The sequence below is a fragment of the Pangasianodon hypophthalmus genome, chromosome 28 (genome assembly GCF_027358585.1).
Source record: "Pangasianodon hypophthalmus isolate fPanHyp1 chromosome 28, fPanHyp1.pri, whole genome shotgun sequence".
NCBI classification, from domain to species: Eukaryota; Metazoa; Chordata; class Actinopteri; order Siluriformes; family Pangasiidae; genus Pangasianodon; species Pangasianodon hypophthalmus.
The window spans coordinates 528915-541684 of record NC_069737.1 but is presented as its reverse complement, the minus strand read 5'-3'; the positions used below and the strand labels follow the sequence as shown (position 1 = coordinate 541684).

Here is a 12770-nt window from a genome sequence, read left to right as displayed (position 1 = left end):
GTGGGGTTGAGGTCAGGGCTCTGTGCAGGACACTCGAGTTCTTCCACTCCAACAGCACACAGAGACGTTCTATACACTTGTGTGCTTCCAATTTTGTGGCATCAGTTTGGGGAAGAAACATTTGTGAGTGTGATTGTCAGGTGTCCACAAACTTTTGGCCATATAGTGTATTTGTGTATAAAGTGTAATTTGGTCCTATAGCAGCATGTCCCCAAGTGTTTTATTCCTCTTATACCACAGCAATTTACCAATGACTTCAGTTTTAATTTACTAAAGACTTTCATTTGTACTTTATACTTTTAATTCATTTAAAGTTACACATTATAGTTTATAGTTAATGTTGTGGAATGTTCATGAAACAAGTTCGTTCCTGTTCTCACTTATGTTATAGAAGCTATAAACACTCGTTCCCTCACCAGCCTCTCTTTATTCTCTCTCTTGTCATATTACAGAGAAACCGCAAAGAAGCGTAAACTCCTCTGTCCTGAAGATGTCAGAAAACTTAAAGTTCCAGCTTTACCTCTGACTGTTACAAAGCGCTGACACTGGAGACTCCTTCCATAAATGATAGATAAACATCTCTTTACAGAAAACTTCATATCTATGATTACACACGTTTTTAATTCGTTTGTTGTCAGTTGAGCGTCTGCTGTACACGCCCCTGTGAATGAGCTGTTACTATAGAAACGCTAATGTATTACAACAAGCGCATTAATATAAACCTGCACTACTGTCAGAGCTGCTGTTATAGAGAATTAATCAACACCTTCTGACCAATCACAATCCAGAAATCAGCAGCAGTGTGGTGAATTAACAGACTAACATGTTACTTTAAAATGATATAGTGTAGAGTTATTGTGAGTTGAAATGCAGTCACAGGATATACAGAGAGAGAGAGAGAGAGAGAGAGAGAGACAGAGAGAGAAAGTGAGAGAGACAGAGAGTGAGAGAGAGAGAGAGAGAGAGAGAGAGAGAGAGAAAGTGAGAGAGACAGAGAGAGAGAGAGAGAGAGAGAGAGACAGAGAGAGAAAGTGAGAGAGACAGAGAGAGAGAGAGAGAGAGAGAGAGAGAGACAGAGAGAGAGAGAGAGAGAGAGAGAGAGAGAGAGAGGATTTAACTCTATGGTGAATGTTGGTAAAGAATTTTGGTTTATTCTCTAAATCTACACATGTACATACTTCAGTGATGGATTTTCATATAGAGCCATCTTTAAATAAAACACATTTCTTTGTCTATATTTAACACTACCACAGTGTGCAATAATAGGTGCTTTAGGACACTTTCCAGTCTGATGATAAACCCACGTGGTCTTTATAGGAGGATCGATTGGAAAACGAAAGTACAGTTTAATATTTTCTTTTCTCTCTCAGCGACTGTAGATGGATTCGTAGGTGATCCAGCAACACTTTACACATTATTCCGTTCTTACTGGTTTCTTTGAAGCTTTCTGAGCTTACAGTGCTTCCTAGCGCCATGATTCCAGGTAAGAGAATGGTTCTGTGGTGTTTATTCTCTCCTGTGTTGTGTAGGAGCGGTGAGATGGTGACTACAGATAAGTCAATGCGCTTCGCTACAGCACTGATTCAGCATTCCAAAGAAAAGATAGAATAAAATCCTTTACCCACAAACATCACTTAGTATAAAATCTCTTTCAGCCTTTTTTCATTTTCAGTATCATGTCCTTGAACGTGTTCGTGAGAATTTCGGTACAAACCCCTGATCAAGGCAGCGCAGGTAGAAACTGGAGTGCGGGTGTATTCGGGGTTTTACGGTAATCATGACCTTGTGTCAGGATTTATTTAAAAATGTAGACACTAAAATCATTTATATGTACAATTTATTATTAGTTACTGTACATCTTTTTCCTAGAGTAAAATGTTCATTTTGCAAAAAGTCTGTTCAAAGAGAACAATCCATTTCTGTGTGAATGTAATATACAGAACAGTGAATATCTCACTTCTGTCATTTACAAGAACTCAGTAAAAATAGAAGATTTATTAATGATAAGATCTCTACGCTATTATGCTTTAATGAAGACAATGCAGTGTGAAAGATAAATCTTAAACAAACTCCAACCAAGTGAATCTACTTAAATAATACATACATAAAATGTGTTCACTTCTTCTAAACTTCTGTTAACAGCTCTACCTCTGAGATGGGCTTTACTGCTTCTTTTCCCAACTCTCAGCCATCAGACTTCTGGTCAGTGCCATCAAGTTACTAAAACAAGACATTTAGACTTTAACCAGCTTTAACGAATACCAAAATAGACTCTGTTAACTGTTCTGATAAAAGCTCATAAGCAGTGATTTTAATTGACTTTTTGCTGATTTATGGTCCAAACTCTCCTCCAGGATATTTTTCAGTGAAGGTTCAGTCTCCAGTCTCAGGGTTCCTTGGTTCCTCTGTGTCTCTGCACTGCGCTGTCGCAAACAACATGGACGTTCGACATCTGGCTGTGCGCTGGTACCGTCCCAAAATGTCTGACACCCCAGTCCTGTTTTACAAGAACACACAGATCCAGAAGAGTCCTGTAGATGTTCAGTACCAGGGCAGAGTGTTCCTGTTAGGAGAACTGGAGAAAGGAGACGTCTCTCTGAAACTGGAGAACCTGACGGTAGCAGATAGAGGAGACTATGTGTGCCATGTGAGCAGTGATGACTGGTATGACAAGGCCACAGTGTCCCTCAGAGTGAGAGGTAATGCTTAATAGAGAATTGTAGTGCAAGAAGTTTAGTGCATCCTTTACTTTTAGAAATGAAAATTTCATGGTGGTTCTAACTGTGTATTTTCTCTCTCTCTCTCTCTCTCTCTCTCTCTCTCTCTCTCTCTCTCTATTTCTCTATCTCTTAGCGGTGGGATCCTCTCCTGTTCTCTCCTTAAATGAAGCAGAAGGAGGAAAGATGAACGTTAGCTGTCAGTCACATGGTTGGCTACCTGAGCCATCAATCACCTGGACAGATAAAGATGGGAAAGATCTGAAACATCTCAGCAAATTCAAGTTCACCAACAGTAAGGTCTACTCATGTACAGTTACATTAAAGAACATAATAAAAAGAAAAGAAACCAAAATTATCTCGCTTTTATTCTCAGATTCTGAAGGGTTTATAGATGTGAGCTCGTGGCTGATCGTGTCTCCCTCTGAGTCCGAGTGGATCTCCTGCTCTGTGGGTTTCTCTGATCAGGAGAGAAAAGAAGGCAGAATAATTCCACACACTCCTACAGGAGATGCAGGTGATTCACACTGAAGATGAAGATGTGCATATAATAATAAACACCACTGATATAACACTACCTTATAAATGCACCTGGAGCATACTGTAGCAGAATAATGTTATACGTCCCTGCAGGTGTCACAGGTAATTCACACTGAAAAAAGTGTAATTTATGTAAGGACATTTTTAAATGGTGGAATTGCAGAAAAGACTTCTGATTTTTGTTTATGTGTATGTGTGCAGGGTCTTTGAATGGATACTTCATTGCGATTCCCATTCTTCTGCTGCTGTGTGCTGCCGGAATTGCAGTGTTTTGCCTGCTACGTAAAAAAGGTGTGATATAAAAGTTGACTTAATAATATATGAACCACGAGAATGAAAATAAAATCCAACAAAAGTGACTCCAACAAAAGCTTGGTCTGATAAGACAGGCACATGCATGTAGATCAGAACATTATTAAGTGCATCAGTACGTGGTCCTGATGGTGCATGATAAGCACCTGGAGCAGTCCAATAGACTCTACAGGAAGCCTTGTAAAACTGCAATTGTGCAATTTCTGTAGTTGGAAGAAGAAAGAACAGCTGAAAGATGAGAGCTGGAGCAGGTCTTTAGTGGGTCTTTGGGTTGTCTAATACAGGACAGTTTTCTCTCTGTTGTAGGTCTGATTCTCTCCAAGAGAAAAAGGACAGAAAATATAGAAGGTAGGTGCTGGGGTAAAATTCACCTAATTAATAAAATGCAGCTAAATGAATGATAACAACAGAAGATTTATTTACATATAAAACAGCAGGAACTCCATCAGAAAGTGAACCTCTGAATAAGAGCCATGTGGAAAATCAGGATCAGAACGACTCTCCATCTATAATTACAATTCCTCATGCTGTGGTTGGAGGTTGGTCACATCTCCTCATCTATACACCTCCTACACACACCTGATCAACAGTTTATCACCTGATCACGTTTTCATCTCTGTATGCCATTTTGTTAGATGATATGTTCCAAAGATCTATATTTGATTTGTTTTAAATTCATACAGCACATAGGTATCAACTTCATTATTTACATTTTTCATGGAAACTCATTTTCAGCACAGGTTCCTAAAAACAAACATTACCAGGACATAAGGAAAACACAAAAACGTAAATTTGAAAATATTGTTTTTGTATTTTCCTTATGTCCTGTTTAAAGTATGTCAGATGTTGCTGGGAGGATTTGCAGAGTAAGAATTTCATTGTACTGTGTAACCGACTGTTTCCTGTACATATGAAAATAAACTCTTGAATCTTGAACGTTCAATCTTAACATCAGTGTATTATAAATTTTAACTGCTACTGTTTGATACCTCTCAATTCTAATTTTCAGAAACATAACATTTGCTAACTATTTAATATGAATGCACTGATACTTAATTCTGTTGAAACCCAGAATCCAGAGGAGAGCAGAGAGGATCCAGCTCCTTCTCCTCACCAGTGTTCTCCACTGCTGGTTCAGCCACTGATAAACCAAACATCACTGCCTTTATCTCAAATCCCACACCTGCTGCCACCATGTCAGAGATGGAACCTTCTGCCATCAGCTCAAATCCCACACCTGCTGCCTCCACCTCAAATCTCACCAGCTCAATTCCCACACCTGCTTCCACCCCCATAAATCCCACACCCACTACCTCTATCTCAGATCCCACAATTTCTGTCACCATTTCAAAAAGCATACCTGCTGGCACCCCCTTATATCCCACACCTGCTGGCACCATCTCAAATCCCACACCTGCTACCACCATGTTAGAGTCCACATCTGCTGCCACCAACTCAAATGGCAAACCTGCTGCCACCATGTCACAACTCACTGCTGCCACCCTCTCAAGTCCCACAACTACTGCCACCATTTCAAATCCCACACCTGCTGCAACCCTCTCAAATTCCACACCTGCTACCAGCACCTCAAATCACACAACTGCTGCCACCAACTCAAATCCCATACCTGCTACCAGCACCTCAAATCACACATCTGCTTCCACCAACTCAATTCCCGCAACTGCTACCACCTCTTCACATCCCACAACTACTTCCACCACCTCAGAGCCCACACCCCCTACCACTGTCTCTAATCCCACACCTGCTGCCACCACCTCAATTCCCCCATCTGCTGCCACCAACTCAAATCCCACACCTGCTACCAGCACCTCAAATCACACATCTGCTTCCACCAACTCAATTCCCGCAACTGCTACCACCTCTTCACATCCCACAACTACTTCCACCACCTCAGAGCCCACACCCCCTACCACTGTCTCTAATCCCACACCTGCTGCCACCACCTCAATTCCCCCATCTGCTGCCACCACCTCAATTCCCCCATCTGCTTCCACCAACTCAAATCCCACACCTGTTACCAGCATGTCAGAGACTGAACAAACTGCCACCATCTCAGAGTCTACCACTGTCCCCTCAACATCTCCACTACGTTTCAGCTCAGTCAATAAACATCCTACCAGCAAAGCTGAAACAAGAACAATAAACACCAAAGGGAGAAAGAGAAAAGACATGGGAAATGAAAAAGAACACTGTTTTGACAAAGATGAAGTAAATGAAATCATTACCAAGAGGTCAAAAATGGAAAGCCCAGCAAACTGCTCTGACTTCAAGAGTCTCTGTAAGTCAGAAGCAGCAGACTATGAAGGTAAGTAATGTGGACCAAAAGTGAAGAGAAAATGTGAAAAATATGGGAAAATAAAAAATTTTGTTTATGTGAACATAAAAATAACTCTGACATTAAATTTCCACCAGGGGAGATGTCTGTGGATGACCCTACCACGTCTGTCCCAAAGGATGAGGAGATGGAGACAACGGATCATGAATGTACTGAGGAAGATGACATGCAGTGTGGCTGAAGTTTATTATACTTCAGACATTCAGCTTTTTCATTAATAATTTTATACTGCTAAAAATCCTGTATATTGTTGTTGGTTATTTTGGTTATTTTCATACAAATACTGTATATACTGTATACATATACTGTTCCAGCTGTTTTATTTGTTGTTGTCTGTTGGATATTAATAAAAATCTTAATTGTAAATTAATTGTACTTGAGGTAATTACATCATATCACATAAACAATATATATATATTTTTTAAATCAGAGAACATTTCAGAGAATATACCATCTCACACTGCAGAAAAAAATACACAAAAGTATTTATTATTATTATTATTATTTTAATTTTTTTTTTTTTTTTACCAGGTCAGAGATTTCTTCAAAATTTATTTTTCAGCTTTAAGATGACTTGGCAGATTCTAATGGCTGCCATGGGTTGGACATTTACATCAATTAATTATATTAATGTGTTACAAAATAAGTAAAATAGCCAAACAGGTAACGGGAATCGATCTAAATGCAAACAGTAAATGGATTGTGTATTATGTATTTGTGTTTTCTGTGGTTATGAGTAAATGTCATGAATTAAAAGTGAAATAATATATCAGTAAAAAATAATAATACAGTTTTAATTACTTGTGCTTTTTTATTAAATGCATGATTTTTTTAGTAAATATTTCAGTATAAGTGGCAATGTAGTTTTATTGTCTTTAATAGCAGATTGTTTAGTTTAGATTACATTAGTTTAACATTTTTAGATGAAGAATAAATTAGCTCTGGGAATTCCAACATGTTTAAAATGACTGTTAGCTCACAGAAGAGGACGATGAGCTCTATTTCAGGCTGATGCAAAATAATATAATTTTAGGTCATTGATCAACACTACAACAGCTACAAGTCTTCTGTTAAAAAACAGTAAAAAAAAAAAAATCAGTTAAAAAAAAAACAAAACAAAAAAAAAGAAGAAATGCTTTATTCATACAAGCACAAAAATACATAACAAATATTAATATTTAAAATGTAATCACATCATTTAACACAAAAATGAACAAAATAATGTACTAATCTTCAGTTAAATAAACTCCCTAGAGTAAAATTCACCATATCAACGATTACACACATTTTTAAATAGACTAACACTTCACTTTAAAATGTCTCAAATAATATTTTATGTAAAATTATGTAATTTAAATCTATTACCATCTGTGTGTGTGTGTGAGAGAGAGAGAGAGAAAGAGAAAGAGATTGTTACATTGTCCTTAACCATCATTAGAGGACAAAAGCTTACCTAACAATCTCTCCCTCTCTCTCCATCTCTCTCTCTCCCTCACTCTCTGTCGAGCTACACATGCTACTTTTGAGATGCCAGTGATCCTGACCCCTTCTGCTCCTCCTCGCTGCCTGACCCATCCTGATGCCCTACTTCTGGTTGGAGTTTTCATTGGTTGAGTTGCCAATAGATATAGATCAAAATTCTGAGCAAAATGCAGAATTACCACCAACCAAGTAAATGTGTTTTAAAGGAGCTTAATGAACCTCTAACACTCTCACAAAATTTTAAAGAACATTAAAAATATTAAAGATTCTTCATTTGTGTATTTGGGGGAACTCTTAAAGGTTCTATGAAAAATTTTACAACAGAGTGTTTTCCAAGTAAATGAGTTCCAAGTAAACCCATTTCTGCATGTTACGTACCCTTAATTATTCAATAAACCCTTAAGGAACCCCAGAAGAACCTTTTGTATTGAAGTGTTTAATTTATAATAACAGTGTATCAATGGGTTTTAAAGAATTTAAATTAAATGGCACTAGTTCTTCCATCTCTTCTGATGAGAAACAAAATCAGTAAAGCTCTAAATTGGTTTCAGGTAATTTTCTATAATGTTTTTGTGAGAGCAGATTTAGCAGATCTTTAGTGGGTCTTTGGGTTGTCTAATACAGGACAGTTTTCTCTCTGTTGTAGGTCTGATTCTCTCCAAGAGAAAAAGGACAGAAAATATAGAAGGTAGGTGCTGGGGTAAAATTCACCTAATTAATAAAATCCAGCTAAATGAATGATAATAACAGAAGATATATTTACATACAAAACAGCAGGAACTCCATCAGAAAGTGAACCTCTGAATAAGAGCCATGTGGAAAATCAGGATCAGAACGACACTCCATCTATAATTACAATTCCTCATGCTGTGGTTGGAGGTTGGTCACATCTCCTCATCTATACACCTCCTACACACACCTGATCAACAGTTTATCACCTGGTCATGTTTTCATCTCAGAAAATATTTAACAAACATTAGCTTCAGTGTATTATAAATTTTAACTGCTACTGTTTGATACCTCTCAATTCTAATTTTCAGAAACGTAACATTTGCTAACTATTTAATATGAATGCACTGATACTTAATTCTGTTGAAACCCAGAATCAGGAGGAGAGCAGAGAGGATCCAGCTCCTTCTCCTCACCAGTGTTCTCCACTGCTGGTTCAGCCACTGATAAACCAAACTTCACTGTCTCTGTCTCAAATCCCAAAACTGCTGCCACCATGTCAGAGATGGAACCTTCTGGCCTCACCTCAAATCCCACACCTGCTGCCTCCACCTCAAATCCCAATCCCACTATCACCAGCTCAAATTCCAGACCTCCTGCCACTTTTTCAGAGATTGTAGCTGCTGCCACCCCCTCAAGCCCCACACCTGCTGCCACCATGTCAGCACCAAGACCAGCTAGCACCTTTTCAAATCTCACACCTGCTACTTCCATCTCAGAGTCCACATCTGCTTTCACCAACTTAAATGGCAAACCTGCTGCCACCACCTCAGAGCCCACTGCCACCATCTCAGATCCAAAATCTGCTGCCATTATCTCAAATCCCACAACTACTGCCCCCACCTCAGAGCCCACACCCATTACCACTATCTCAAATCCCACATCTGCTGCCACTAACTCAAATCCAGCATCCATTGCCACCATCTTTAATCCCAAACCTTTACCAGCATCTCAAATCCCAAACCTGCTATCACCAGCCCAAAGCCTACACCTGCTTCCACCATCTTCAATTCCAAAGATACTACTAGCATCTCAAATTCCAAACCTGCTATCACCACCACAGAAACCACCATTTCAAATCCCACATCTGCTGCCACTAACTCAAATCCAGCATCCTTCTTTAATCCCAAACCCTTTACCAGCATTTCAAATTCCAAACCTGCTATTAACACCCCAAAACCTACACCTGCTGCCACCATCTTAAATTTGAAAGGTAATATTAACATCGCAAATTCCAAACCTGCTATCACCACCACAAAAACTACATCTGCTGCCACCACCTCAGAGCCTACACTTGCTGCCACCATCTCAAATCTCACACCTGCTGTCACCAACTTAAATTCCACATCTGCTGCCACCAATTTAAACCGTATACCTGGTGCCACCACATCAAATCCCACACCTGCTGCCACCATATCAAATCCCACACCTGCTGCCACCATCACAAATCCCACACCTGCTGCCACCATATCAAATCCCACACCTGCTGCCACCATCACAAATCCCACACCTGCTGCCACCATATCAAATCCCACACCTGCTGCCACCATCTCAAATCCCACACCTGCTGCCACCATCACAAATCCCACACCTGATGCCACCATCTCAGTGTCTCCCACACCTGCTGCCACCACATCAAATCCCACACCTGCTGCTACCATATCAAATCCCACACCTGCTGCCACCATCTCAAATCCCACACCTGCTGCCACCATTTCAAATCCCACACCTGATGCCACCATCTCAAATCCCACACCTGCTGCCACCATCACAAATCCCACACCTGATGCCACAATCTCAAATCCCACACCTGCTACCATCTCAAATCCCAAACCTGCTGCCACCATCACAAATCCCACACCTGCTACCACCATCACAAATCCCACACCTGCTGCCATGTCATAGCCCGGACATACTGCCACCATCTCAGTGTCTGCCACTGTTTCCACAACATTTGCAGGACGATTCACCTCAATCAATAAACATCCTACCTCTATGCTGAAAGAAGAAAAATAAACACCAAAGTGAGAAAGAGAAAAGACTGGACAAATGAGACAGAAAGCTTTCAAGTGTTCAAGCATCTCTGTAAGCCAGAAACAACAGACAGTGATGGTAAGAAATGTGGGCCTAAAGTGAAGAGAAAAGGTGACAAATGTGGGAAATATATGAACATAAAAGTAACATTTACATTAAATTTCCACCAGGGGAGAGTGGTTTCAGTTCGATGTCTGTGGATGACCCTACCTCGTCCGTCACAGTGTATGTGGCGATGGAGATGATGGATCATGAATGTACTGAGGAAGATGACATGCAGTGTGACTGAAGATTATTATGCTTCATCCCTTCAGCTTTTTTTAACTGATTATTTTATACTGCTAAAAAGCCTTTATGTTGTTGGTTATTTTGGTTATTTTCATGCAAATGCTGTATATACTGTATACATATGATGTTTTATTTATTGCTGTCTGTTGGATATTATTATAAAGCTGAATTGTAAATTATTTGTACATTAAGTAAATATATCATACCATCACATAAACAATATTGTTTTTTATTTTATTCAGAGAACATTTCAGAGAATACCATCTCACACTGCAGGACAACTGGGTGTCATGAAATCTCCAGAAAAAAAGCACAAATTACTGGAATTTTTTTCTTTTTTAACCAGTCTAAAGCATTCATCAAAAATTATTTTTACATTTAAGATGGTTTGCCAGATCTGCAGTTTTCTCAGACAATTCTTATAGCTGTCATGGGTTTACATTTATAAAACACAATAAATAATCACAATACTATAACAGCTAAAGGCTGCCATCTGCTGTTAAAAAAACAGTAATAAACACAGCTCTAGAATTAATGTTTTACTCATATACAAGCACAAAAAATACATAACAGATATTAATTAAAATGTAAACACATAATTTAACACAAAATGAGCAAAATAATATCTTAATCTTCTGTTATGTAATCTCCTTACAGAAAATTAATTTTTAATACGTTTACGTGGAGCGTCTGCTGTACACGTCCCTGTGAATGTGCTGTTACTATAGAAACGATAATGTATTAGAACAAGTGCATTAATATATACCTGTGATTTGCAGCTGCAATACCGTCAGAGCTGCTGTTATAGAGGACACCTTCTCTCCTGACTCCTGACTTGTATGTTTTCATCTCGCAGCAGTGAGAGAAATAAATCAGAACCTCCAGGTAAATATACAGTACATTCTACACACATTATATACCGTACATAGACTAATAAAGTTACACTCTGTCCATTAGGCGAAGAAACATAGCCAGTGGTCTAAAAAGCCCAAATGGAAGAGTGACAAATTGGCATAAACTGAACAGGGTGGAGAAAGCATGGACTTGGGTGACAAGGGAATCTGAAAATAACACTTGGTCAAAATCAGGGTGGAATAAAAACAAGCTGTGCCTTGCTGATCCAGGAGCTCATCAATATGTTGCATTTGACAGCTGTCTAATTTTAATACACCATTCAGGTAAATGTGGTTTAGAGCAGATTATAACACTGAAATATCAGTACAACAGACTGTATTTAATTTAGATATGTTAAAAGATACATTTTAGAAGTGATTCAATAATTTTCAAAACTGTATTTAAGTGAAATATTACAGCTGATATTTAAGTTACAGTGGATAAAGAGATGAAGTGTACGGTGGTGGCTAAAGGCTAATTTTGTTGAAAAAGTCATTGAACATCAATGCTTTATATTTTAATGATAGCTGAACCACTGAACTCATCTGCTGTGGATAAAAATCAGCAGAAACAGAATAAACCTCAAACTATACTTATAACTAAACCAACTGTACCAACAGGTTAGTCAGAACTTTACTGTGTGTGTGTGTGTGTGTGTGTGTGTGTGAATGATGAGATTCTGCAGAGAAGAAGAATAATGCTGATGATAAAGTTTGCACTCTGTGTAAAGAGCAGTTTAAGTCTGGTAAACATAGATGGGAGGTGAACATCGAGGACAGCAAGGCAATAAATTCTCCTGGCTCGTTGGTGTAGCGAGTGATGAAGCTGAGAGAAAGTTCAGCATCCCGTTTTCACCACAGAATGAATTTTGGATTCTTTGTTATGAAACAGAAGAAGGATTTTATATCAGAGGTCAAACAGAACTGATTTCACTCCCAGACCTTAATAAAGAGCTCACAGCAGTGGGAGTGTTTTTAGACTGTGATAAACACACACTGTCATTTTATAATATTAATACAGAATCACACATCTACACTTTCACTAATGTGGAACCCAAAACATCACTGCATCCTCTGAGTCAGAAACACTAATCTTTTGTATGGATTCTTTAAGGAGATTTCCTAGAGCATATTAAATAGAAATGACACAGAAGTCCATATTAATGTGGAGTAAAATATGAAAACTTTGTAAGTATATTCATGATGAAGTGTTTATGTAAGAATGTGCTATGTAGGACCTTCTCATATGAAGTCCTTCACATGAAATTCTAACGAGTTTATTTATTTCTTTGTTTGTTTATTTACTTTATTTGGTATATTAATATAAAATTTATATTTGTTTATATAGATAAAGATTTATTTTGTGAAATCATTTACAGAATCTTCTTTGTTAAGTTAGTTTAATGGTCGCTGTAGAAT

General features: G+C 38.5%; 1 protein-coding gene across 2 annotated transcripts; it reads left to right on the top strand.

The window, feature by feature from the left end:
• Positions 1 to 1080: 1080 nt before the first annotated feature.
• LOC117596648 (uncharacterized) lies at positions 1081 to 6257 on the top strand. 2 transcript variants are annotated; one of them, XM_053230706.1, is made up of 10 exons: positions 1081 to 1483; positions 2143 to 2202; positions 2355 to 2699; positions 2854 to 3012; positions 3094 to 3234; positions 3459 to 3548; positions 3876 to 3917; positions 4007 to 4108; positions 4642 to 5895; positions 6003 to 6257. In XM_053230706.1, the coding sequence occupies exons 1-10, from the start codon at positions 1474 to 1476 to the stop codon at positions 6104 to 6106; spliced, it is 2307 nt and encodes a 768-aa protein (XP_053086681.1). In that variant the 5' UTR covers positions 1081 to 1473; the 3' UTR covers positions 6107 to 6257. The 2 variants fall into 2 exon arrangements, with proteins under 2 accessions (XP_053086681.1, XP_053086680.1); XM_053230705.1 differs by having other exon boundaries at positions 4004 to 4108.
• Positions 6258 to 12770: the final 6513 nt, after the last annotated feature.

Bases quoted from the DNA above. Each gene is read 5' to 3' on its own strand.
- LOC117596648 (XM_053230705.1), top strand. The intron at 3,235-3,458 runs GTGATTCACACT...GTATGTGTGCAG, and splicing joins CACTCCTACAGGAGATGCAG to GGTCTTTGAATGGATACTTC. The intron at 3,549-3,875 runs GTGTGATATAAA...TCTCTGTTGTAG, and splicing joins TTGCCTGCTACGTAAAAAAG to GTCTGATTCTCTCCAAGAGA.